The following is a 27,139-nucleotide window of genomic DNA, read 5'->3' as shown; positions in this document are numbered from 1 at the left end:
TAAAAATTACTATAGATTTTATTACAAATAATTTCAATGTTATAAATAGGAAGGTGCATTGAGTGGACAATTTGCAGTATAAATATTACAATACTTACAAAATATCAATCATGTAATTACAATATTAACCTACAGAACTACATGTGAAAACTCTCTACCCCAGTAAACAGTATTCACTTCCAAATACATAGTCACACATGAATGCTGATCGAGGATGTCAAATTGTATCAGTGTAACAAATACCAATACCATCATAATCAGATCAAAACATTAAGTTAGTACAGCATTAAGACAAACAGGATATTAGAAATACAGTATTAATAAATGATATATTCTCACTTGAGACAGATGTAAGTAGTAAGGTATTAAACTGATATTTGGGTTAAACGTGTACATGGTAAATAGGTACAATTTCATATGTATTCATAAATATTTACTAAATAGTGACCTCTAAAAAGCAGATAATAACAGCAGTATTTCTCAACAACCTTTCACCAAGGGCAGGTAACTCTTGCAGCACTAAGATCCAAAAAGCAAAAGTAAGACAGGAGAATAAAAGGCGGAAAAAAGGATCAGAAACTTGGCCCAAACAAATTATCCGACCATCACACAAAAGCAGTTTCTGTTTACAGATTTACCAAAAAAAAATAGCACAGCTCTAGAAGCTGGATTTAACATGCAAGATGACTAAAAGGATTTAGGCGAAATAGATCGTAAGGCTTTTGAGGAACGGAGGATAGAGCGTCTAGTAGGAGAACCTGTGGTTAAAACAGAAAATACATGGGGATTAGTCAACAAGAATTTCAAACATATCACAGTCGGATCTGGACGGATCAGTATGAACCACACGAGGAGGTCATTTTGAACTCTCTAATATGACTTACAAAATATTGAACAAACACAAGCAAACATAAGATATCAACACTAAGTCTTTCTACATTGTTGTAGTCACATTTAATGCTATGGTTGGGGGTGGCTGATGGAAGGCTCAATAAGTTTTCTGTTTGCTTGTGTTTGTGGTGTGAAGTTGACTATGGTTGTATTCTGAAAAAGGTGAGCTGGGTTACATGTATGTGGAGACATTGAACAGATGCTACTACCAGTGCCACAGATAACAATGGCAGTCCTAGTTAACTTGCTAGTAGTCTGAAATGGAAGAAAATACATCTTCAGATACTCTCAGAAATATATTTCTTTAACCAGTAATATTAAAGATATATTAAAATGTGCAGTTAAACAAATCTGGTATAAAATGGCAGCCAATCAAATTTTAGAGATCAATAAAACTTCAACAAGATAATCACTATCAACGTATTAATAGAGATTATGTTATATGATATATAACACATATACCTTAATTGCCGGAATTCTAATTCATCAAGCCCTAGAAATTATGTCATAATTCATGCAATGGACCTTGACATTCTCTTTTCAAAATCATCAACAAATTGGCTGCCATTCAAGATAAAGTCGTGATATGTGCTGCTGAGCTGGATTCAAGTGTGTTAGTGATGGATTAACTTCATCATCAAGGACGAGGTGTAGCAAAACTATTCCTACATGCTCTGAAAACTAATGAAATCGCCTACATCTATTTCTGTATTAAAAATCTCTCAGATCTTGTATCAAGCTTAAATTAATTCAATACAGAAAATATTTTTTAAGCATAAAACATTTCAGCACATGGTTTCCATAATAAATGACAATGTAATTTTGAGTTCACAGTTTTCAGGGTTTTTCATTTCTCACTATTGAAGCATAAAAAATGGAAGCATCATTTATATATCAGTGTCCTTTCAACAGCTCATTCAGATGTCAAAATACTTTCTCAGAGTACGATAACTTCACCTATGCTATATCTGGAACAATCTACACTGGATCTCTTCACACTCACACATATATAGTCATCAATACAGTACACGTCTGGAAACTGGTATACAATTCTCTAAGAGGTGGTTAGTCAAATGTCTTGTGATACTAAGTGTTAAATTGTCTATTCTTGGACTTGAAGAAGTTTACCGACTTGTGCATTTATAAGTATAGGTGTATCGTCGTGAATGGTTCGTTACGATGTCGCCTAGTTTGAAAATTAAAAAAAAATACATATTATTATTAAAATATTACCTCTACTACTAAAAACATTTACCTGAAAACAATGATTATCTCAAAACCATTAACTCAGGACTACTTCTAATGACTTGCATAGGACAAACGTTGAGTATCAAGGTATCTTAAAAAATCCGAAAATAGACAATTTGAATGGTTCCCTGACCAATATGGATGTGGTAGTTAGTGTCACACAGAACTATTGAGTTCAGAGCCACCGACCTGTGGGGCTACGTCTTCCAAGGGGGCTCAGGCAGCGACGTGGACTGGGGGAGCGACTCCTACGCAGAGGGCTCACAGACCGCGATCTGAAGCTGGGGCTGAGGGCACGGGACGGGCTGCGAGAACGAGTAGGGCTACGACTTCTGCGACCTGATGAAGTCTGTAAAGGTCAAGGTTGCATTAGGGTCATAATCTTACAGTCCATATCTACATCTTTCTGTTCTGACATAGGGTGACATCTGGGCCCTATAGAGGTCATTGTTTAGATCAAGGCTACATTTGGATCATAAGTAAGAGTTGACATTAACATGTTTCTGTTTCTCACCTCTATGCCTTTATGAACTCTGCTGAGGTAAAGGTTATATTAGGGTCACAGATAATAACATAGTTAGGGTCCATTCATTATTTATGGCTGAGGGAGTGATTCTGAGGAGGTGTTGGTGGAGGTTACATAAATTTTAGGGGGTGTTCACACTGTACAAGCTTCTGCACAAAAACCATCATCACCCCCTTGCCATAAATTATGAACAGTCCTTCAGTATAAACATAATTTTATGTTGTGACCTGTCATATTTTCATGACAGTTTGAATATTTTATCAGATTTCAAAAGAGAAGAAATGGCATACCATAACTACTGCTTATAGATTGCTACAAATAAGGATCGTATGACTATCGTTTAACTGACATTCAAATAATACCTGCAGAATTTCTGCGATGTATGTACAAACAGGCTATTTAGTTTGAAAAACAGAGAGCTGATCCTCAAACCCCAATGTTTGGACTAGCCTTGTACTTACAAGTGAGGCCCCGCGACGGGTGAGTGCCTCCCCCTTGACAAGGGTCTTGATTCCCTGCATGAGACATGGCCAGATGTGGTGGTTGACCAAGGGGGCAGTGTACTCTGAGTCGTAGCTGCGGCGATACCTACAAACAAACATGATCATTACCACACAGACTAGCATCTCGGCTTGCTGTGTCTCTTGGCACAAGGCATAAACTGTCTTCCTCAAGAGACATAGGTGACCTTTTTTAGAAAAATATTATTTGGAAAGATTAAAATTTAATATCTGTAAGCTGTCACCTGCTTTATGTATAATGAATTTCACAACAACAGATCACAATGCAAGTTTCCATTATATTCAGGCAGATGCCACGAATGGGTGATGTATTCAACGTAGCCATGAGAGTTCAAGTCCATATCAGTCAGGCACAAACTGAGCTCGAGGGAGTTGAACACTAGTGCGATTCATGCTATTACCCACAGTCTCTAGCCTTACAACTTAATACACTGATCAACTGTTTTTGAGTTTTTGAAAAGTTCCTTTTGTTGGTGTATGTGTATTACAAATATTGCTCCTGCAAATCAATGAGAATGTGAGGTAAAGATACTTACATATTTCAAAGAACAAAAAAGAACTGTAGAGCAATAGAAACTTGTGAGCAGAGTAGCCAACACAAAATTGTTGCAAATAGTAGTTTCATGAGTCAAAATTAGTAGTTTGACCACAAAAGTCATCTAAATACACAGAATTACAAAGGCATTGAAATCAGCTTCAGATTTCTGTTAGACAGTTTGTTACTCACAATGATTCAAGTTCGAATATGTTATTGAATTTTTGAGGAATGGAAGGTAAGTGAAGTCTGAAAATATGTTTAATATCCGAATTCTAATTTCTAGTACAATTGTATTGGCACAATTTGAGGCATAGCAACTACGATTAACTTGAAAAGATTGGCATCTCTGTGTTAGGTATGAAATTACATTTTTACAGAGTCTCCTCAAAAGCTCTAATTATTGAGTTTATGGCCTGCTATATTAGAGCAAAGACTTGGCATAATACTGGCCACTATTTGTTGGGAAATAGGAGGGACAGTGCTTTACTTGTTGTCATCGAAGAGCTCAGCGTCAGTGGAGGCAGCGATGTCAAGAGGGTGGGCAAGGGCACTCATCTGCCAGGCCAGCTTGCAGGCTTCCCGAATGAAGGGTTGGACGATGGCAAATGTGGCATCAGGAGGCAGGAAGATCTTGGGATTGCGGTTGAGGGCACGGATAACATCCTGTAATCATAGTGAAATAGTTAACTTAGCCAAGGTTTCGTGGGGTAGGCTCTGAATATAATGCCCCATTAACTTTCACAAGAGTCATGACCCAAGAAGAGTAGCATATGCAGATCAGTTTAGTTCCAGAGTGAAGTTGTAGCTACAGTTTGGAATATTAACACGATCCAATTAGCCAATTTAGAAACTGTGTTTGTCAATTTAGTGTAATCATACCCCTAATTCCTAAGACTTTATATCAGACTTATACTTTACAAGTCAGTGATTGCTCTTGTTGTACAACATGTCAACTATGGTGAATTTGGCTCAAAGCCGACGGATGAATTGCAATCTAACTCGAAAACTAAAGCTTGCTACGAGGGAGGAGTGCAGCGAAAGGGACAGACTGGAGTTCAAGAAGCAGGTGCACAAGAGTTGACAAAGCTTTTGATCAATTAATCTGTGCTTTACTGTCTCCATCCCTTCTAGCACACTTGGCTGTCCCTTTCTCTGCACTCCTCCCTTGTAACAAACAGTGAACTGTGTCAATATTACTATGACAGTTTGTGAAACAACTTGGTATGGTATGATGGTATGATGTTTTGATTATGATCAGCATTTCATTGAGGATTTTATGTTTAACAGTTTTCTAGTTAGGTTGCAATACATCGGTCCACTTTTCAGCCAAACGGTCTATAACATGAGATTATTTACATTCTGTCCAACAAATTTCATATATCTATAATTTAATCTATTTTACCAAATCGATTCAATGAAGTCTTTCAACAAAACAGTTTTAAAAGGAATATCTTTATAGTTCACTAACAGACACCATCCCAGGAAGGTCATAGAGGTCACTGTTGCGATTGATGTAGTCCTGCACAGCCTCCTCCAATGTCTCAGGGCCATAATGCGTCTTGGCCAGGTTGGCTCGCACCTTCATCTTGAACTGGCGGAAGGCAAGCTTGGCTGTACTGAAGGCCTCCTGTAATACATTCTTTGTGTCAACCATTGTTCAAAAGTCTGTACAAAAATCTGTTTGTTGTTTAACGCCATGCGCAACAATATTCCAGCTGTGACGACGGTTTATTAATAACCAAATCTAGACCAGACAATCCAGTGAGATCATAAGCATCAGTCAACACAGGCAGGATACAATGACATGCCTGACCACTTATTCTATTCATCACTGAGACCACTTCTAACCTTGACCTTCATGTGAGTTTGAGATGACACACAGAACAGGTAATGAGGCTGTTATCTCTCACAGTGACAGGATCTCCCTTCTGAATATCCTCAAAAAATCATGGACTCCTCCTATATCCTGGACTTGTTTATGCACAGTTGTGAACTGTTCTGAGCAAGCCCTTTGATGCAAAGCAGCCTTGGATAACACCATAATAAATAGGTTATGCTCACGGAAATAGCACTGTAGATGATTCTCTGGTTGTTCTCGTGATCATCAGAGTAGCGCCTGAGGGTGTCAAGGGCGTCAAGACGATCCTGAGCAAACATATCATTGAATCTGGCTACCAGGTTCTGCTGGCGGACTCTCTGCACAGGGTCATCGATGGCCAGTGGGGTCGTGATTCTTGAGGTGTAGCGGTATGAGGTCATGCTGTCAGACAGGCTGCACAAAAGAGTCAAGTTTAAATGATGAAAGGATTGCAATTCAAAACACCTTCAGTAAAATCTTCTTTTAATTTACACTTTCTCATAACCAATAAATCAAAATTACCAGGATTAATTTTTAATTAACTGAATTGAATTGAAAAGAAATTCTTTTGACATTCATTTAAAACTTCAAAATACCACTCATTAGAAATGGTGATTTACTCATTTCTGCTGATTCAGCAATTTTATAATTACATGGAATTACTCATATTCTAAATATATTAGTCATATTCTAAATCTGCTGTTGATTCATATTTCATCAAGATCAACCACATGCATCTATTCATTATTATCAGGTAACCATTCTCATCTAATATCATGCATTTCCTCTGCAAAAACTTCATGCATAAAGCTCTAATTGTTAGTTTGTTCAGAACACATCATTTCAGTAACCAGCACATCATGCAGACTTCTTGTTAATCACAGCAATCATCAGCTAAATGTTACTTCAAAACTTCAGTCAAACAAAATTTTTTACCTCTATTTCAAAACATCATGTGAACAAATGATATCATCTACAATCACTCAGAGACCATATCACTACACATAGATTGATGCTGTTTCTAAATGAAGTTTTCTCAAATGTGAACTTAAATAGTTTGTTTGCTAATTTATTTGAAGCAAAGACTTACATTAGCACAAAGTGTTTGTTTGTTTGATTGTTTGATTGATTGTTTGTTTGTTTGTTTGTTTGTTTGTTCCAGCAGTATTCCAGCTATATGACAGTGGTCTAAATTAATATGATCCTATCCAGTGATTGACATCATGAACATCAATCTACACAAATGTGAATCTACACAATGAAATGCATCAACCAAGACAGCAAGACTTAGCCGCTTTTTATGGCAAAAAACAGGAATTGTTGAAAATCAGTATTTAAATCAAATCTTCTATGTATTAATCTTGAAAATACAAGCAGTATCACTTTTGCCTAACTACAAGTTTCTTAGTACACTTTCTAGTATGTAGTAAAACAAACAAACCAAGCTTTCTTCGCATGCTTTACTACAAAACAAGCATTAGTCTACAGATGTAATTATGAAAACACACACTCAGAGCACACAGTGTCTAAAACTAAAACTCAGTTTGCAGATTTGGTCACAGAGAGTCCGGAGTGCAGCATGAGATGAAGAAAGGGCAACCTACTTGTAGTCCCTTTTCCCATAGGAGAGCGACAATTCGTCTCTCAGATTCCGCATTTTTCTTTCATAATCATCCACAAGGCCTGCCCTAACTCGTAACTTGGCTATTTCATCCTGTGCATCAGCTAGCCTAAAGACAACCACATCGAGACAGAAATGAGTGTCCGAAATTTTAAAAGCGTAAATGAAAAGCTAAGTTGGGTACATTCTGTGTGAATAATCATATTCATTTTACTGATTCAGAATAAGGAAAAAACATAAATCAGGTATCTCAGTTCTCTGATCTTATAATACCCATAGCCATGTTAAAAAAAATATTTCCGTTGTTGGTATACAAATACTGACAAGTTGACCCCTTATAGTCTGTTAAATCTCAAAGAATCAAGGCTACCAATCAGGAACAATTAACAAGACCCCTTTTCATTCTTTTTCCTCCGTCCTTCTTATTTATCTTTTTTGTCAAGACAGAAATTTCAAACCAGAAACCCAAACTTCCTTGTCAGCCCTTCCATGAAATGGCTTAGTCAAGTATCACTGATGGTTATGTAAAAATCCATAACGCAAAGTTGCTGCAAAAAATCAGTTCCAGAAAGGATTTTAAATTTTTAAAACAATTATTCCACACAGAACAGACCAAGCATGTCAAATTATATATAATGCAAAAGAAATGGGTTAGGGTGTCAGAGGATCATAAGAAATGAATAAATAAACAAAACAAATAAATAAATGTGTCGACCGAGCCCCATGTTAGTAGACTCGCTCTTCTTACCCATTGACATCATACGAAATATCTTTGGGGGGTATGCGCTGTAAGACGTCTCGCCTAGCTGTGAGGAGGGCTATATCATCCCTTAAGCGTCGAATCTCACTCTGATAATCATTTAAAAGACCTGCTTTGTTTCGCAGATTCTTGCACTCCTCCTCTGCCGCTGCAAGTCTACGGAAATGAAACTCTATTGACGCACTGTATGGTCGATTCATTTACCAGAAACCTGGTCACTGATGCACTATGGGAATCTTGGGATCCTACTCTTAAACGTTCCGAGGAAATAAAAATTACAGTGTCAGCTCTACCCTGACCACTGCTGACGATTGAAACAAATTGTCCCTGTTCTTTGATACTACTGGGGTAGGTAATATATGTTGTACAGCCCACATGAGGCTGACTTTTGAGACATACACTTTTCCAACACATTTGTCTTCTTAAACCTCAAATGCTCAACATTTTCTTGAGTTCAAGGACTTCCAAAGACACCGGCAAATCACGTTCTCTTGTATAGATAGGAAACACTTAACTCTTACACAGCACTGAGACTTATTCCCTAGAGACTTGTTATTTGCTGTGTTTGCACTGCCTCATCTTTAATGATACATATCACTGCACTGAATTCTGATGAATCTTATCTTAGAAATCAGCCTTTTATATATTTCTCTTTGGTTGGAAGTCAATACTGACCTCCACAAAGGTCAGGTCAAATACTGGTAAGGTGTGTAATATTTTCCCACATTAAACAAGATTACAAAAACCTATGCTTTAACGTGAGAAATTGACCAGCTGCTGAGCTTGCAATATTGCAAAGGTTGAGAACACAAGGGGATGCAAAGTTCATTTTCACCCATTTCCATGGTTATTTAATAAACTTTCATGACAAAAGGAGGGCTGCACACTTCCCCTCTGGATCAGCCAATCCATTTGATTATTGGAGTTTTTCACTCAAAACGTAAATTAAGACAAATTTGTGAAAAAGAGTTGAAACTGAGATGATTGGCAACCTCTCTACATGTCAACGTAAAGTTAGCCATTGTACAAGCATGGTGTGAGTGAGGTGGTCAGTAACGATCAACAACAGGGCTCCTGCGTGGTAGCAGGAGTGGACACACAGTGAGTTGGTCAGTGCAAGTGGTCATCACAAGATTCCCATAGTGCAGGTGTAGATGTCACAGCAACTCTTCAGTAGAATAGTGGAACGATAAGGTGTATAGGTCTTTACAAGGCCTTCATAAAGTTGAATATTGGAATAAATACCATGAAAGAAAAGTGAATAAAGTACATGGATGTATGAACAAAATATTGCTGATTCAAAACATATGTATCATAATTCTTCATTCCAGTGTAACATAATTAGGTATTATATGGTTACACGTTCAATAGTCTGTGTTGAACAGTTGAATTGTTGAACAATATTCATAATTAGAAAATAGACTTCCCAACATTTGAAAGGGATACTGAAATATGTCATTGTGTAGACAATCAGTGAAAGACACACTGCAGAAATGTGCTAATGTGTGTGCTCAAACTTAACACATAACAATTGCGTTTCTTGAAGGAAATCTATATTAAAAAAGATTAAATCAAAATTTTTCTCTCTGATGAGAATATTACTTGGTATTTTACAACTCCAAGCAGTCTATGACATTTCAAGTATTCCCACCAAAAGCTGAGTAGTGTACTTGTATAGTACTTTTGTAGAAAGGTATACGAAAGCACTACAAAATTCTGCGCAGTAAAACAATTGAAAGCAAAGATATTGACGCAATGGAAGCGGGGTGAAAAATGAACTGAAATATGCTGGTACCATCAGTTGGATGAAACTCTACAAGAGAGTGGACAACAGATTCAGGACTATTGGAATGGATTTCTATAAACTATATGTTACCTTTTAAGACTGCGGAGACTAGTACAAGATGAAAGAATCAAACTCATGATCAGGTTTGAAGATGTTACACTCATTATGTTCTAAAATTTCAAATAATGACCCTCCAAACATACCTTTAATTAACTTGCAAAGTCTCATACCATAAAGAGAAGTTAGTATTTAATTAACTCTTTCAAAGGCTGTGTCATGATCACTGCACAAAGACCACAAGCTGGATCTTAACCTGGGTCATGTCATAAGGAAATGTTCATATTGATAGTAACTCTTACATTAACCATTACAAATGGGAATTTTCTGAAATAATCATACTTAAATGAGCTATCTGGCATATGCCCCCCATCACCTTTATACATAATTCAACTGAAACATATATAATGCTTAACGGCAAATAGCCATGACATAAGAACATTAGTCCAGTAAACATTAACATCACGCATTGTGTCATACAATCGGGGCAAGTGGAAAATTAGTCAGGACAGGTTACTTGCTTGAAGTCACTTGCCCTGTGGCAAGTGGCTTTTCAACATATTTTTAAGACCCTGAATGAAGGCCTATGCCTTTACAATGCATCTTTTAAATCCAAAATTGTAACCTCTCCCAAAACTCACTTCCAGGGAGATTACTCTCGATGTTCCAATGCCCATTTAAACCTAGACAGTGTAATAACAGACAAGTGTGAAATTTGTTTTGTAAAATCAAGCCATTCCCTCTTTGCATCTCTGTCCAAACAGAGCAAGCTGCTACCCCCCATGAATGAAGCACCATTCTACAAGTGATGAAGCATCTAGTGATGAAGATGACAGTGTCTACATGAGAGGTGCTGCAGCTCTTACTTTCTCCTCAACTCCGAAGTCTCAACATCTGTGAACATTTTTTCGCTGGTGGATGCTCGCATACTTCTGTCTAGTTCTATCTTAGTGTCGGCCAGTCTACAGAGACAAACAACATGACTTCAGTGCCACAACACAATACTTACTTTCGCTTTAGGTCTCTGTTTTCTGTATCCAGGTAATCGCGGTCGCCAGAAAGGCATCGCACATTGCTATTTAACTCTAGTCTAGTTTCCTGTAGCCTGAAAACATGGAGGTAGCCCACAAGGATATCAGAGACTGTTGAAACGTTACCAAAATATTGATGAACTTAGCTTGACAAATTCCAGTGAATTGATTTTAGGCAATTTTTCATATATATAATAATTACATTTTCCAAACTGTAACATGGCACAATCCATGCCTACTCTACACAAGTTTTGATATTGCTCCAACCAAATAACATTAGTTAAAATATATCTAGACCTCAGGATCTTGAAAATTTTCCTTAAATGCCACAAGGGAAAAATTCAAATGACTTCTTTCTTTAACTTCCTACTCTTTTCATGAACTCAACTCTTTGACTGGCATTTTAACTTCTGTCACTTGGTGTATCATGGTGGTAACTCTCAGTGAATGAAACCATAGAAAAATTTAGAGTCCAAATGGCATTTTTAACATCTACTTACTGTCTTACATGTCTTATACATGGATGAGAATTCTTTTTTTCAAAACAAAATTCCGCTGAAAGTGAGTAATAGGATTTGTGTGTATATGGTAATGACATATAGCACAAAAGCGATCTCTCATAATGCAAAATGTTTTGGAATTTCATTGATCAGTGGCAAATTCTCATCCCTGAATATATATGATTAGCCTAATCTTCAAATTAAAATACAAGTTTGAGATCTGTCCACTCACTCATCCCTGAGATCTTGATTCTCTGTCTTCATGGACTCAAGGTCCCGTTCAAGGTCATCCATTGACCTCTCGTACATGTCCTGGAGGTCATTGATCTCACGGTCCTTGGCAGAGGCTTCGGCTAGCACCGACAGACTGGTGTCAGCAGTCACGCTGCCGCCGGATGTGAAGAAGTTCTGGCCCAACCAAGGCAGGAGACGAGACTTGATGATGTTAGCGCCTCCGTACATTCCTCCTGAGGCACAGATACATTTGTATTTAATGCTTTGGGGCTGAATTAACCATTAGACATGTGGTTTGAATGTAAGGTACTATCACAAAACTGGACACTTGCATATTTATGTACGATTTCAGATAAGTAAAATAGGGGGTAGTAATATATAATAATTTGTCCCTTGTTAAAAAATAATTTCTCAGTATGTGACTTTAGAATGTGAGGGTCTCCACTTTTCTATGCAGATGTCAGGTTGATAGTGCCCTCAGTCACTATTAACGACTGAATGTTTGGCATACAAAAGAAATTTCGAATATTTAAATTACTGATCACAGTATGAATGATTGATCAGAGAATACAGTAACAATACCATCAAAAACAGCTTCCAAGGTACAATTAAAATGTTTAATTCTGAAAGTTTAATTTGTCCTGCAGAACTGCTGTACCATAAATCATTTTTAATGGTTTTTACATAATTGCTATTATATATAAAAAAATGGTCGTTCTGTACAAACTTATGGACAATTACCTGATATATGTTTATGTTACCAACATATTGTTACTTGATACAAATTATATGTCACATAAATTCAGTCAAACAAGAACTGACTGAATTAATCTTTACATAAATTTTGGCGTCTACTTAGGCTTTGTGTTGAAAGGTAGTGCTAATCTAAGGATGAGAGACAATTGGCAGAGCCAAAGTGAGATATCCTCAAGGCACTCACAGGATATTTTCTTCATACACCTAAGACTTTAAATGTTTCATTAATTTTTTAACTCATATGTCATTTTCCCTGAGTGAGATTGCAAGCAGTTCTAATGTAGAAAGTGTGCTCCTTTCATACAGATTGAAAATATCTCTTTGATGTTAAGATCACAAGTTTGTTTCATGAATTGATCTATGCATCAATTGTATGCATAATGACCAAGATCTTTCATGGATAAATCTTCTTTTAATTATATGGATTCATAATGATATTATTCACGAAATGGATGTGGCCAGTTCCTGTGTGAAAAAGACATCCAGTACTTATGCACAAGAACTCAGAAATCCTGCTCACCATCGGATGCACAGACGCTGAGAAGCTTGAAGAGCTGGCCCTGAACCTTGGCATTGAGCTCAATGATCTCACAGCCTCGTGCAACATTCTGGTCACAGGTGTTGATCTAAAACATTGAAGATTATGCATTTCAACATAACAAATAAACTACCAGAAAGGAACACTTCTCTGAATTCACACATAAAGATGAATGTATTTGATGCATTCAGAAAACTGAGCAATAAGGATTCTGCCACTCAGCTGCATCAGGTAGCATCTACTAAGTGGCACCACTTCAAAGACTACAATCAATATGTTATTTTTCATATTTATTGCCTTCAGAAAACTGAAAACCAGAAACATCATGAAGTGCAACCCCTGTTCAGCGATCTAGTTTAAAGAACAGCTATTGGTACCTATATTGGTACCTTGAGTCTGTAGTCATTTGTCAAAATCATGATTCTGATAAGTTATGTTGGTCTTGTAATGTAAGTTTCAGCTAGACCGATTTCATTTCTTGTTTTAGACATTTTTGTCCCCAGAAAGCTTAGAGACAGGAAAAAAAAATCACCAGTCAAAGTAATATTTATTTCACTTTTGGCAAGTTATGAATTGTATATGGATGTAAAAAAAACAATCTAAAATGTTTTTCTTGGAACTTTACATTTTTGGCCAATAAAAGACATTTGGATGTTTTTTCTTGTTCTTGTAAAAATATAATCAGCAGATCGATAAAACAAGAAATAAAATTGGTCTGGCCTAATAATAATACATAAGCAAGAAGTAACACTAAAATCAATCACAGAAAATGTCAAGAACAAAGTTTGGATGAAATAGTTTTTGGAAATGACATCCAACCTTATCATACCTCTAGTAGTTGTCACATCAACAATGTCTTTTGTTGCAAAAAGCCAAACATTCACATTTTGGATCTAACTAGGTTCAGTTGCTGAAAATTCACACCAGCGTAAGAGGTTCGTTTTTTAGCATGTTAAAAAATGGTTGAAATGAAGCCTGACAAATAATCGGAAAACTGATTATCAGATTCTCTCTCTCCGTTTGTTTGCTTGTTTGTTTGTTTGTTTGTTTAATGCCACACTCTGCAACATTCCAACCATATGGCATGTGTCAGTACGTATGAGCATCAAACTACACAGCTGGGATACGACGACATCTCAGGCACTGAGAGTCAGACAGTTCTCTGTTCAACCTTGAATGCCTTCACACAAGAAACATTATCATGACTGACTAGCATCACTATTCATCAACTCCTTCCTTCACAGTAGCAATCCATCTAAATCCACCTCTGCTTGTATTTCTACAAAACCTCCTTAAAAATTCAGTGTCAGTTTCACATATCAGTATTGATCATTAAAACATAATTCAGACTTTATCTCCTTAATTTCTTCTTAAAAAATCAATCTGCAGTAAACATAACCAACAATGACGATTTGTAAACGTAGACTTGACTCATCCATTGCAGCACGATGAGGAGCGTGTCATGGAATAAACTAAAATCAATACTAGCATTCTTCACCATCCTAAAAACAGCATCAAATATTGAAAGGTTTTTATTATTCTTATTCATTAGTTTATTTCGAAATCAATAGCCTCTGGAAAAATAATTTTTTCATCCAATCAATAACATAGGCCATCTCCTTCCCAAGCTGGGATGATCAATGGTGGAAAAAGGTTGAACAATCATCTCTGACAGGAGGCTGATAGCCTCACAAGGAAGCTAGATTGATTAAAGTTCTGATAGAGTCTTCATTAGATGTGGTTGGACTCTGATGCTGGTGTGGAATAAAGAACAAAGTCATGGTATATTATGCAAGGTATTGCACAGTTTGTGATATCAAGCACCATATACAATATTATTCAACATATCACATGGCTGTTTTCAGTGTGGGTTGCACAATTCAAGTAGGCTAGCTGCTCTCCCCTAGAAACAAGACAATATGTATTGTGCTGCATTGCCCAAGATATGAAGCATCATGAACTATACTGCTCCATATTTGATGGGGATATTTTTCTGTCTTCTAGTAATGGTACAATATGTAATGTTTGTTCTGTCTATATTATGAAGCATCATGAACTATACTCCTCCATATTTGATGGGGGTATTTTTCTGTCTTCTAGTAATGGTACAATATGTAATGTTTGTACTGTTTGATATGAAGTATAATGAACTATACTACTTAGCATTTCATAGGGTGTGGTACACAATTTAAGAAACCAGTTGGGCTCCTCTAGTAATGGCATAATGTAGAGTGTTTTGCACTCTTTAACATTTTATTTGGACATTCTTTGGAATACACAATTCCAACAGACAAGCTCTTTCTTCTAGTTCTGTAACAGCATGAAATAGCCCTGTATCCCTCATAATTCTTGAATAGCATACTAGCCATCCTATTTCCATTCTTGCTCTTCAACAATCAAAACAAAATATGGATAAACTATTGATAAGTAACAGTTCATCAACCAACTAATGTACAGTAATGTTTGAAACAACATGTACAAATAATAAATACAATGCAATATCAAGTCTTGTATTGGATTCTTCACTTTAATATTTAACAGCACTCACTGCCACCATTTCATTGACTTTCATCATCACATGTATATTTTTAAAGACCCTTGTGAGTAGCTTGGATGATTACATACAAACGTTACAATCATAATATCAAACATTAATCACGCAGCAAGAAAACATACACATTTATCCTCAATCTTCAACATTCTTCACCAGCTTAACAGTAAACACCGGAAACCAGGAATTCATACAATCTAACAGTCAGACATACTCATCCTACTTTAAACACCTGATCTATTCTTCAACAACAATATATCCCTCGGCTAACAACCAGCTTGTTGATAGTGTGTAGATGATCCTCTCAGTGTGAGACTTGTGATATTGATATGATCTTGATATGATATTGATATAAGCCTGACAAGTCCCCTAATGAGGCGGAATAAGAACACTCAGCATGGTGGCTAATTCAATATTCCATACTGGGTTGATTTCACACAATATGCCATATTATATCAACCAGTCAATGATCAACAGTATTGACGTTCATAACATAGTGCTGCCTTTATCAACTGACCCGCATGCTCAAGTCATGCTCTAGATCATGTCAAAGAGACCCACTATTGATCCTATTTGTCAGACTTGTTCAGGAAAAATGGGTAATGCATGTCTTCAAACTGACTAAAAGCATTATTTCAATGAGTGAATGAATACAGTTTAACACTGCTATTAGCAATTTTCCAGCAATATCACACCAGGGGACACCAGAAATATGCATGTCAGGAATCAAACCTGGGTCTTTGGCATTTTGAACCAACACCTTAACCTCCAGACTACCCCTCCACCTCCCTTTATTTTAATAAATCACAGAGGCATTACTTAAGCTTATAGTAGGTAAAAGAAATAAAGAATATTCCTGTACAACAGCTGGGTGGGAGAATGAGTAACTGAGTGAGTTTTATGCCGCACTCAGCAATATTCCAGCCATATCGCAGCGGTCTGCAAATAACTGAGTCTGGACCAGAAAATTTAGTGATCAACAGCGTGAGCACTGACCTGAGAAACTGGGAACTGATGACATGCGTCAACCAAGTTAGCGAGTCTTACTACTCAATACCATTAGTCGACTCTTACTACAAGCAAAGTCGCCTATTGTGGCAAGCATGGGTTGCTGAAGGCTTGTTCTGCACCAGATCTTCACTGGGTTGATGGGAGAATGAGAACAGTATTCAAGACATTGAAGAAATAGGGACACTGAAGAGTCAGGACCATGATCTGCATAAACTACACAAATAAATGTTTGCAAAAAAATTTGAGTTGCTTGCATACTAATACGCATACAAAATGTACACACTAATATTGAATCAAACTGTAAAAGACCGAAGGTTTGTTTGTGTGTTGTCATACACAGCAATTTAGTAGTTATAAGATGACAGTCTGTAAATATAGGAGTCTAGACTAGACAATCCAGTGATCAACATCAGGAGCATCACTTCCAACATAAACAACACTGTACAAAATTATGCAATGTTGCCTGTTCAGGTTGTTTGCCTTGTGCTTTGTATTTATTTGTTGATCATATACATTTATCCTGTGCACACAGTAGAAGAGTTCCTCTAAAGATTGCACAGAGTTGTCTGTTCGGCTTATAGTGGCTAAAAGATAGATGATTGTTCTGAGCATGCATGACATGTGACCCATTTAGCACAGCACATGAACAAATATAGGCATTTTGGTTTTTTCCCTTCTCACAGCTTGAATATTTACCAAAGTTTGGACTAGAGAGTCTGATCATTTACTGCCTATTAAAAAGGAACATAAATACCTAATGCGCAAACAATAAACTTCTGAAACTGGAGCACTGTAAGATTGCTAATTACTGCAGGAATACTACAGAGAGTATATGAATACTACAGAGAGTATATGAATACTACAGAGAGTATATGAATACTACAGAGAGTATATGAATACTACAGAGTATATGTTCAGAAGAAGTATACATTCTATTACTACTGGACATAAATGACTGTGCAATGTCCATGAATTATAAGCCATATTTTCCACTGTTTTTTTTGGTGTATATACAGTTAGGTAAAAAGAAGTAGTTTTTTTTCAAGAATTTAATTCAGTAGTTCTTTATAAATGAATTATATTTTGACAAGCTAATCAGCTGGTTGTGTGATTTACTTACAGATCTAGAGATGATAGAACATGTTGAGGTTCCTTGCATTCCTCAATCAATAAGAGACGGTTATTGGTTATTTTAATATCATTCCAAACCAGTCACAGGACTGAGGCTGTAATGTCCTTATTTTCGAAAATTCAATGTAAACTGGACCCTTAGAATAGTACGATACAAATATTCTCCAATATTTTTCACACCTAAGATACTCAACAGTTTCTCCTACAAATAAAATGTCTATTTAATCCTTTCACTGCTGCTGTTGAACCTATTTGACAGGAGAGAAGCATAACAACATCCTCAAACAAAACCTGAAATATCAAACTCACAATTTTCATGACATGACACTCTGGAATAAACGTAATAGTGTCATTAAAATACGAGTACAATACGAAACAACAAACATTTTGTGGTTGTTCTAATATTTGCTAATAGAAATAGATGAATTTAAAATCAGTCTGCAATAATTTAACAGTTTATAATGGTTCCTAATATGAAACTCATTCCACTCTCAGTCAAGTAAATTCAGGTACAAATTACCTTATTTATGTTTTCTTTGGCTTCAACTTGTGTATACTTGAAAATACCAGACTATATTAAATAATGATGTTCACTTTTATATCTAGTATCCAAATTATTGATTCAGTTGACCCTTCTTTAACAACACACCAACTGTTTGATATCACCCACCCTCTTTACAATGCCTTATGATGAAATGAATTCAGCAGGCTGTATGTATATACCAGAAAGCTTTAGACATCCTGACACTAAACTCAGATCATTTCATGACTTGTGTGCCAATGAAGAATGCTGTAGTGTTTGACGTTTAGTACCCAGGTTACTAAACAAGCAATAAAAATGAGAAAAGAGACACCAAATACAACATTTACAAAACAATAATTACACAATCCCCTGCAAAGCCAATACAAAACACCTGTAATCATTATCCCTGTCCCATTCGTTCCTATCAGTCAAGGCTGATACATACTGGGGTTAAAAATTAATCTACAGAGCAGTGTAATCAATTTGAATAGCTTAAGCATGAACCAAAGCGAAATAAATGATATCACTTACATTCCTGTGTGACAGCACACTTTAAATATACGTGCAATGGACAACATGTTCTAACAGGGATGAAATGAACGTGTATGTTAAGTATATATAGGTAAGTATACCACACGTACTGAGAAAGTAATCACAGCCTGTGTGGAGCATGTAAGAGCATGTTGACTTTGGAATGTGTGGCGGGTAAGTTTAGAATCACCCCAGGGAAATTTATCAAAGGAGATCCTGTGGAAACCAACAACCAAGCAAAGCCTTACTGTCATAATCAACTGAGGTCCTTTAACAGTTCGCTGGATATTCTTCAGTTCCATAAGCCAGTGAAAGCTTTACATGGCATCTTGGCTTCCTATCAATAACCATTCAGCTGTATAGTAATCTGTTGTTAATTATAAGCCCTAGCAACCATGGATCTGCCATATAACATTATTGACATCTGTGATATACATCCTATTCAGGAGAATGAATGCCATTTCTCAATATTGTAACAGACCCACTTCATTACATACACTGACTTTGGGGTTAACTGGGAACTGCTTGTTTACAGATCTTCGGATTCATTGCTCACATTTCAGTAAGAAATTGAATTATCACACTGACTGCACATGAGAGAGTGAGCTTAGTTTTACACTGCTTTTAGCAATATTATATTACATATTATGCATAGTAACATCATATCAACACAGGGGACACCAGAAATGGGCTTGGCACATTGTCCCCATGTGAGAATAAAACCTGGGTCTTCAGCGTAACAAGCAAACACTTTAACCTATGGGCAACCCCACCACCCAACTGTACATAAATAAAGTATCCTACAAAATCAAACCACATAATACAGCAGGGGTTTATTCAGGGTTTGAACATTTAGCAGACAAAGTAGGAACGAGTAAGCATTTTGTTCAAAGTTTTCCAAAATAATGAGTTTGCATTCAGTGCAATAACGTAAAACAAATAATCAAAAGCTTTTCTTTATAGTCCTGTTATCAAAGATATAAAAGACACCTCATTAGTAGCATGAATACCAGGTGCCGAAGCACTAATTGTGTTCAGATGAATATCTCGGACCTGTTATCCTTAGCCTCTTGTACTCAGGTGTCATCAAAATACAAATATGAATGACTTTTCCCCACGTTCCTAATCATAGCTTCTGAAATGATAGTTCTTTATTGTTTTAACCAATTTCAACCTTTTTGAAGTTGTTTACAGCCCTTTTCAACACTGTGTTTGTAATGAGTTAGCTGTTTATGTCATCAATTATTCCTTTTGATCACGACCAGGTTCAAACAATCTATGAAAAAGTCAATAACAGCATTGTACTAACCCAGCACATCAACACAAAACACCACAAAAGCACCAAAACTATTTTATGTGAAGAGTCAGATAAGATGGGTTAGGGAAATCAATTTACTATTGCCAAGTACCTGCTAAACATGTCCATTGTTACAAAGTATCTGAACTGGTTCTGACTCTTCCTATTAGCTTCCTTTAAAATACCAGAGGTCAAAACCACAAAATGAGGGTCCTTGAACCGACATACAAGGATTCTCCAAGCAGCTATAACACATGACTATGACCATACTGCCCACAAGGATGTTGTTCCTTGTGTTCTTGTTCACTGACTGGTCAACAATAATCTTCCTGTAACATGTGTTATATCTAGTGCTACAGAGTCTGCTATCCTCTTGAGCTGAGTCCCGGTAAGGATTTGAACCTACCCTCTCAGAGCTAGGTGTCTAATCATCAGCAAACCAGCAATCTAACCAATCAGCTATGATGGCTTCCAGAAAATGGAGGTCCAACAACTAGTAGTCTAGATAAGGTCTTTGTGTACCCCCCTGCCAACTGTAAATTGGCATGGCTCCCTTGTCCATTGCTATGAATACACACAAAGCTGTTGGTTTGGTCAAATACATACGTATTGGATTACACTTTCTCAGTAAGAACAGATTCTTGTACTTTTGTGGATTATGTCTGGTACAGAATTTGAACCCACATTATTTATTTTATTTTTTTAAACATCTAGCCACTAGCACACTGTCAGCAATCTGAAAGACGATGGGAATTCACATTCTACACAATGTAAAATATTGTTGACTCAATTTTCATGAAAGGTAGAGGGAGAAAACAAACTTGGTTCATTTTTTCTGCAAATTTGTAGTCATAGCATTCCATTCACAGGTCTCTTACTATTTTCCAAAACATATTGAAATGCACCACCACAAGGCCACTAAGCATTGCAATAACTATAACACTATAGACACTTGAATGCTCCTCCCATACAGATACCCACAATGTGAGTGGTTGGTCTGTTGTACTTTAAGCCTTGTCATTAAATACCTGTGGACAACAGATTACATTAAAGTCCTCTCAAACACTCCCCTCAACAGTACTCCCTTCACTAACACACAACAGCCTACTCGAAATCAACCATGCACACGGCCAGTCCTAGCAGTATTTATGACACACATAAACAAACCAAGAAATAACTTCACCCCCAACTCACCTTTCCTCAGCGAAATCCTGGAAATATTTCCTAGAAGTAATGGCACTGTGCCAAAGAAAGGAGTTTGGGTTGAGTTGATCTAACAAATACCTTCAGTGTCATACTCAGCAGGATATGAAATGATACTGTGAAGCACTTCTTGACCTCTCCATAATGAATACATAGCCACTCATAATGATTACATGCATGTTTAATACATGACTTCATACTCAATGTTTCAATAAATTTAAATATGGGGCTAAGACTAAAAGACTTAATTTATTAATTAAAAACTTTTAATAAAAGAAATATTTAGGAAAAAAAACCAGCCTTCTGGTCCAAAGTGAAGTAGCATAATCTTTAGGTAACAATGATAAAGCTGCTACCATCTTAGGGGGTACACTGGATTCTCAATAAGCTTGAGGTTGTTGTTTTTTGACACTTGATTCTGCACTGCCAACTATGTCTGTTTATGAGCAGTCGTCCTCATCATCAGGTTACAATGACACATAGTCAATAACTTTGCTGAACCTAACCAGTCAAATCTTTTTTTCATTTCTCTGTCAGCAATATTCCTGCTACATGGTGTCAGTCTGTAAATAATCAATTCTGGACCAGTGATCAGAATCATGAGCACTGATCTACACAGGTGGTATATGATGAAACAACTGGGAACTGATGACATGAGGCAACCAAGTCTGCAAGACTGACCACCAATTCCATTAGTCGCCTCTTAGAACAAATACAGGCTGCTGAGAAACAGTTCTAGCCGTGACCTTCACCAGTAACCAATCAAGAAAAGGTCTAGTAACTGGGTCCTGGAATCACCATGAGATGACCTCCAGTGTCAGTTACTGTACATGTAACCAAGAAGCAAATGACACGTCAAAGAGAGTCATAACACCTCTAATTCATTCCTTGTGAAGCCTTCACAAAATTATGTCAGTAATCCTAAAAATCAATTTCCAACACTGAATCCTCAGAAATACCTTAGTATATACCTTGTGTGGCTTCAAGATTTAAGTCTTTAAGTTATGATCCTGTCACCAAACAGTCACTAACACCTCCCCTTATAGTGTGATCCATCTTACACAAGGAAGGATTCAACCACAACGAGCAATAATAGCTGTTTTCTCTAGACATGATCCACTCGACTGCTTCTGGTGCTTGGCATGATGTCTGCTGACTAGGTGGTATGTACATTAAGAATATAATCCCCCACCTAAAGCAGACCCTAGGTATGCAGAGGCCACGAGGATCAGAACCAAAGTAAACCATTTTCAGGAATTGTTGAACAACATCACAAGAGATTTTAACTATTCACATTTTTACTTTAAACTATCATGATGACATCACTCTATTGCTGTCGCAGGTAATTCTGAGCCCAGAATTTACTAACCATTCTGAACATGCCTTTAACAAGTAAAACTGATGCAGGTCATGGGGCACACCATTGAGAAATAATCATACATCAGCTGTAACATGTCTCAAGCTGGAGACAGCAGTGTAGTAGGCTTGTGCTTAAAGCATTTGCTCATCACACAGAAGACCCCGGTTTGATTTCCAACATGTGTGAAGCCAATTTCTGGTGTCAGGCACCATGATACAGCTGGAATATTGCTAAAAGCTGCATAAAGCTTAACTTACTCACTCAAGTTGGAGAAATCACTCAAATCTATCAATTCTACTTCAAGGATCAGCAGGCGTGATACCTAAAAAACTGACTTTCAATTTCAGATAGTGCATTGCCATGCAATAGTTAGATGTTCTAAAGATACATCAAAGTGTTCAGTTAGTCTATGTTGTATCTAGGGTCTGATCAAGACTGTTCAGCTTGCTGGCTTTCAATATCGTTGTCCTGACAAGTGTCTGAAATAGATAGCTGCCACTTGTCACACAGCTGGTAACATGTCAGACTGGGCAACTGAAATATATTCCTACCTGTCCGGTCTTCTACAAGGAAATTATATTGCTACACAGATAATCTTCAATCAAACTGACCTGACTCACTTACTTGAGAGCGGAACTTTGTGATTATACAACTGTAAATTTTAAATGCGCAGGGTGAAGTCAATCTGAGAAATATGACAATGAATACACACCATGGCATGCAGTTAAACTGCAGGCCTTCAACTTTCAAGATGGCTACTTACAACAGTGAGTCACCAGTTCACTTTGCCTACTGGGTGTAAAACATATCACCAACATGGGTACTGGGGAAGAACTTGTCAGTTGTGATGAATAACATTCTAGCCATTAACTCATGGTGCAATATTTTTGTCATGTCATGTGAATTATTATAATTTACACCAAAACTTTCTGCAAGAAAGAAGTTGTCTATCCATTAAAGTGTTCATCCTCATCATACCAACTTATAAAATGCTGAAAACTAATACATACTATAATCTCCTCCTCCTCCTCCTCCTCGTCGTCGTCGTCGTAGTAGTGAGTTAAGCTCTTTTTATGAATTAATTCCATAATTCTATGTTTCACAATAGTCAGCTACTCTCCATACACAAGGTAAAATGAATGGCATCAGTATTCTGTATTTGAGTGGTGTTCAGTCCCATATGACCTCAACTAAAGGATATGAGAATTTCAGGGTTTAAGGGATATGTTAACTGTTATCGTTATTTTGGCTACTACCAAAAAATATTTCATAGATTTTCATACTGAGTCTTAGTTTACCTGACTCATTCTAAGGATCCGTCAAGAGTAGAGCCCCTCAAGGAAATTTTAGCGCCATATTTTCTAATGCACTGGAAACTGCCGGTAAATCAACAATAATTATATCTTGGCATATCCAACTATTTGATGATCATTACATTATTCAGCAAATTTCACAAGGCATCATGATGCACTGATCTTAGCAACCGCACGCCATTAGTAATGGTTGGTGTATACATGAAATATGGATGCACCAGTAGCAGTATGCAACAATGTCTGTATCTGAGGACAATGACTCCCACGATGATGCAGCGGCATGTGACGTCTCAGTGATGACTGTATGGGAAGCAGCATTGATTTTCCCTGCATGTCAAAACCTCAGACCTTCTTTATTGATTGCTGTAGGTTTTCAGTAAGCTTCAAGGAAGCAGCTGAGAAATTTAATTTAGTAGGGAAGGAAAGTTTCTCTATCATCTGAGTGACCTAACTAGTGCTTGTACCAGTATTCCTGTCATGGCAGCCATTTACTAGATGAAGGTAGACATCAAACACTGATTCTGACCGTAGATGTATAAAATTCTGAAACTCATGAATGCTTAGTGTTTGAAAAAACATATATGAAAATTGTCAGGGAGCCATTGTCATTGCCTAAGTAAATATTCAGGTGGTTGTTAGATTCAGTCATGCAGACAGCACCGACCACACAGTCAGAAACACTTAAGAATTCTGTGCAGCACCTATCACAACAGAAGAGCCAAGGAAGTTCTCTGCGCAACACAAACCAAAGTCAGAGACACAGGAGACCTTATTGCAACACCCATAACGCAGCCTGGGACAGTGAACCAATACATCTGTGAAGAGTGTCGTCATTGTTATCCCTGGTATTGTGCATCACAATACGTCAAGATGTGTCTCTGGCAAAACCAATAGTTTTACAGCTGGGAATGTTTGCTTTGATCTTTCATCTTTATTGCAAAGTAAATGTTTATGATTATCTTCAGTGTTTACTTGCTATTTAGTAATAACTGGATAAACATAAACTTCTGTATCTGAGAAACAGTCCAATAAATCAATATCACACTCTGTATCTCACGCAGAGCCTCCCAGTCTCTTTATACAAGTACATGCTAAAATCAACAGAATACTGATATTCATCCAATAAAAGAAATAGTAATATCATCAAACAAAATTGGACCTCTTAGGACAATTATCAAATAATGTACTTGCCAATATTATACCTGGGCTTTTGAGAACATGCCTATTACTATTAAAAGATTATTGAGAGACGCATCAAATGCAACATTTAAACCTCCAAAATTGTTTTTCTTCAACCCTTTCCGATCATTGCTGCTTCATATGTGAAATATACTCTGGTGTCAGACTAGTGGCCAAATCTCAAAAAGAACATATTACAAATAACAAGGAGTACTAATCAGGGTGTTGTTAATTAATTAATTCATCTTAAGTTGTTTATTTGTATTAATTGGGGATTAAGAACTTGACACAATATAAACATTTTAAAAAATAAATTACTTAGTATGTGTGAGGCATTGGTGCTTAGTTGGTTTTGTTTGTATGTTTCACAAATAACACCATAGAAATGTAATCAGATAATAGTATACTCTACCCAAAACCAGATTCAAAACACCTGATGTCATATGACTACAGTTATCACAGAATAACAGACAACCTATATCATTGTTTTCATTTTTTAATACTGCTGGAATATTGCTGAGAACAGCATAAAACCACACTCAATCAAATTTTGCTGAACACAGCTATAAGTGGTTTTTGCGCTCCAAATCACCAGAAGTAATAATTTGAAGAACAAACACCACAAATTACTTAGCCAGTACACTGTCATTTACCATATCCCATACTGTCCACCTCACTAATGACATCAACTGTGGTATGAAGGAGCAGTGTATGTCACACTTCCACCACATAACTATGGTTACTACTGTTTGTTCCTAGTGACCATACATGGACAATACCCTCTTAATGACCACTTGGAGCAGATGCTCAGCAATGTGTCTAGATCAATACACAGTGGTCTTACCGCAATGTGATCTATGGTATATCAATGTTTGACACATAAGTATATATCTGTCATCTACAAGAAATTTACCACGTCAGTCAATGGCTTATCAATAGTTGTATTGGCACTGACAAATTTGTATCATACATCTTGACGTGAAACATTTTACATGTAAGGCCTATACATGTCAACTTCTTGTGACATTTTCATTTCATAAATCATACACTTCAAACATGAAAAAAGATCTACTGTAACACTGGATTTATTTTAGGTTTGGCTTACTGGATACTGACATTTCTATCAGAATAGATTAGAATTCAGTATTCTTATTTTGTTTCATTTACTTTCTGTATGCAAACAAATTAAAACATGAGACAAATTAGACAGCAGACTAAACATATTTAGTAAATACAAAGACAATTATATATGCATACCATGGAAAATGCAGTTGTACATTAAACTGATTGAAAATTAAATACAGAAACGAAACATTCCTCACATCTTAGCTATTCCTATAGCAACCAGACAATTGTTAATGAGTGACATTTACTCCATGATTTGAAGCCATACCATCACTGTAATCAGGGTGACACTGAAAATGGGGATTCAGCACGTTTGGACAAGGTTAATCTCTACCTTAACCTACTGGAAACAATATGTCTTATATGGTCCCTGCAAAACCCCCCTAAAGACCCAGTATGATATGTACCAATACAAATTGCTCAGAGTTGAAATTGGACTATTTAACTCGACTTAATTACATGTGAAAAAGACAGCACAGACAAGATCAGTGAACCCGACAACGTTGAGCCCAATCGCGAGTTCGCGATATCAGACTTTAACAGTTATTCGGATTGGTCAGGCAATTGTTAAAATTTGGAATCGCTCCAAACCCGGGTCTGGACCGGTTCAGTGAATGGCGGTAATATTGCTGAGTGAGTATATATCGTGACAAGTTGTAGTAGAAATTTTACAACCTCGCAGGAATATCATCAAATCAATCATATAACATGTCTACCTTCGTTTTGCAAATTAGTCTGGATATGCCCACAAACGTTAGTTTTTCGCGTCTAAAGGTTACCCTAGCAACGGAATCCGAACTACACAAACGAAATGTCAAAAAGTTTATAACCAATTTAGAAAGGAAAATACCACAGACAGTCAACAACTCTGGCTGTAATATAAGCTTGCATCGTATACTCACATAATAATCACTCAGCCACTTTTCTAGCTTATCCTGCAGAACTGTAAAAGTCCCAATATTCACCAATCGTCTCAGCGAGTCGGCCATTTTCCAAGCTTCCCTTACAACCGAATGCTCGTCTGCTGGCGCATGCGTTCAATAACGGGCA

The 27,139-nt window shown here is 36.9% G+C and overlaps 1 protein-coding gene across 9 annotated transcripts; it reads right to left on the bottom strand.

The window, feature by feature from the left end:
* On the bottom strand, positions 1-27,139 carry LOC137274083 (mitochondria-eating protein-like). 9 transcript variants are annotated; one of them, XM_067807078.1, is made up of 12 exons: positions 26,992-27,100; positions 12,848-12,953; positions 11,570-11,804; positions 10,673-10,768; positions 7,952-8,119; positions 7,187-7,312; positions 5,786-5,996; positions 5,193-5,351; positions 4,212-4,387; positions 3,127-3,253; positions 2,329-2,488; positions 1-1,146 (listed from the first exon to the last, which is right to left on the bottom strand). In XM_067807078.1, exons 1-12 carry the CDS (start codon positions 27,076-27,078, stop codon positions 1,139-1,141), a joined length of 1,659 nt encoding a protein of 552 aa, XP_067663179.1. In that variant the 5' UTR covers positions 27,079-27,100; the 3' UTR covers positions 1-1,138. The 9 variants fall into 9 exon arrangements, with proteins under 9 accessions (XP_067663179.1, XP_067663183.1, XP_067663185.1 ...); XM_067807077.1 differs by lacking the exon at positions 1-1,146 and adding an exon at positions 1,927-2,077; XM_067807082.1 differs by lacking the exon at positions 7,187-7,312 and having other exon boundaries at positions 26,992-27,139.

The sequence above is a fragment of the Haliotis asinina genome, chromosome 2 (genome assembly GCF_037392515.1).
Source record: "Haliotis asinina isolate JCU_RB_2024 chromosome 2, JCU_Hal_asi_v2, whole genome shotgun sequence".
NCBI classification, from domain to species: domain Eukaryota; kingdom Metazoa; phylum Mollusca; class Gastropoda; order Lepetellida; family Haliotidae; genus Haliotis; species Haliotis asinina.
The sequence above is the reverse complement of the archived record's forward strand: the minus strand, read 5'-3'. Positions and strand labels throughout refer to the sequence as shown.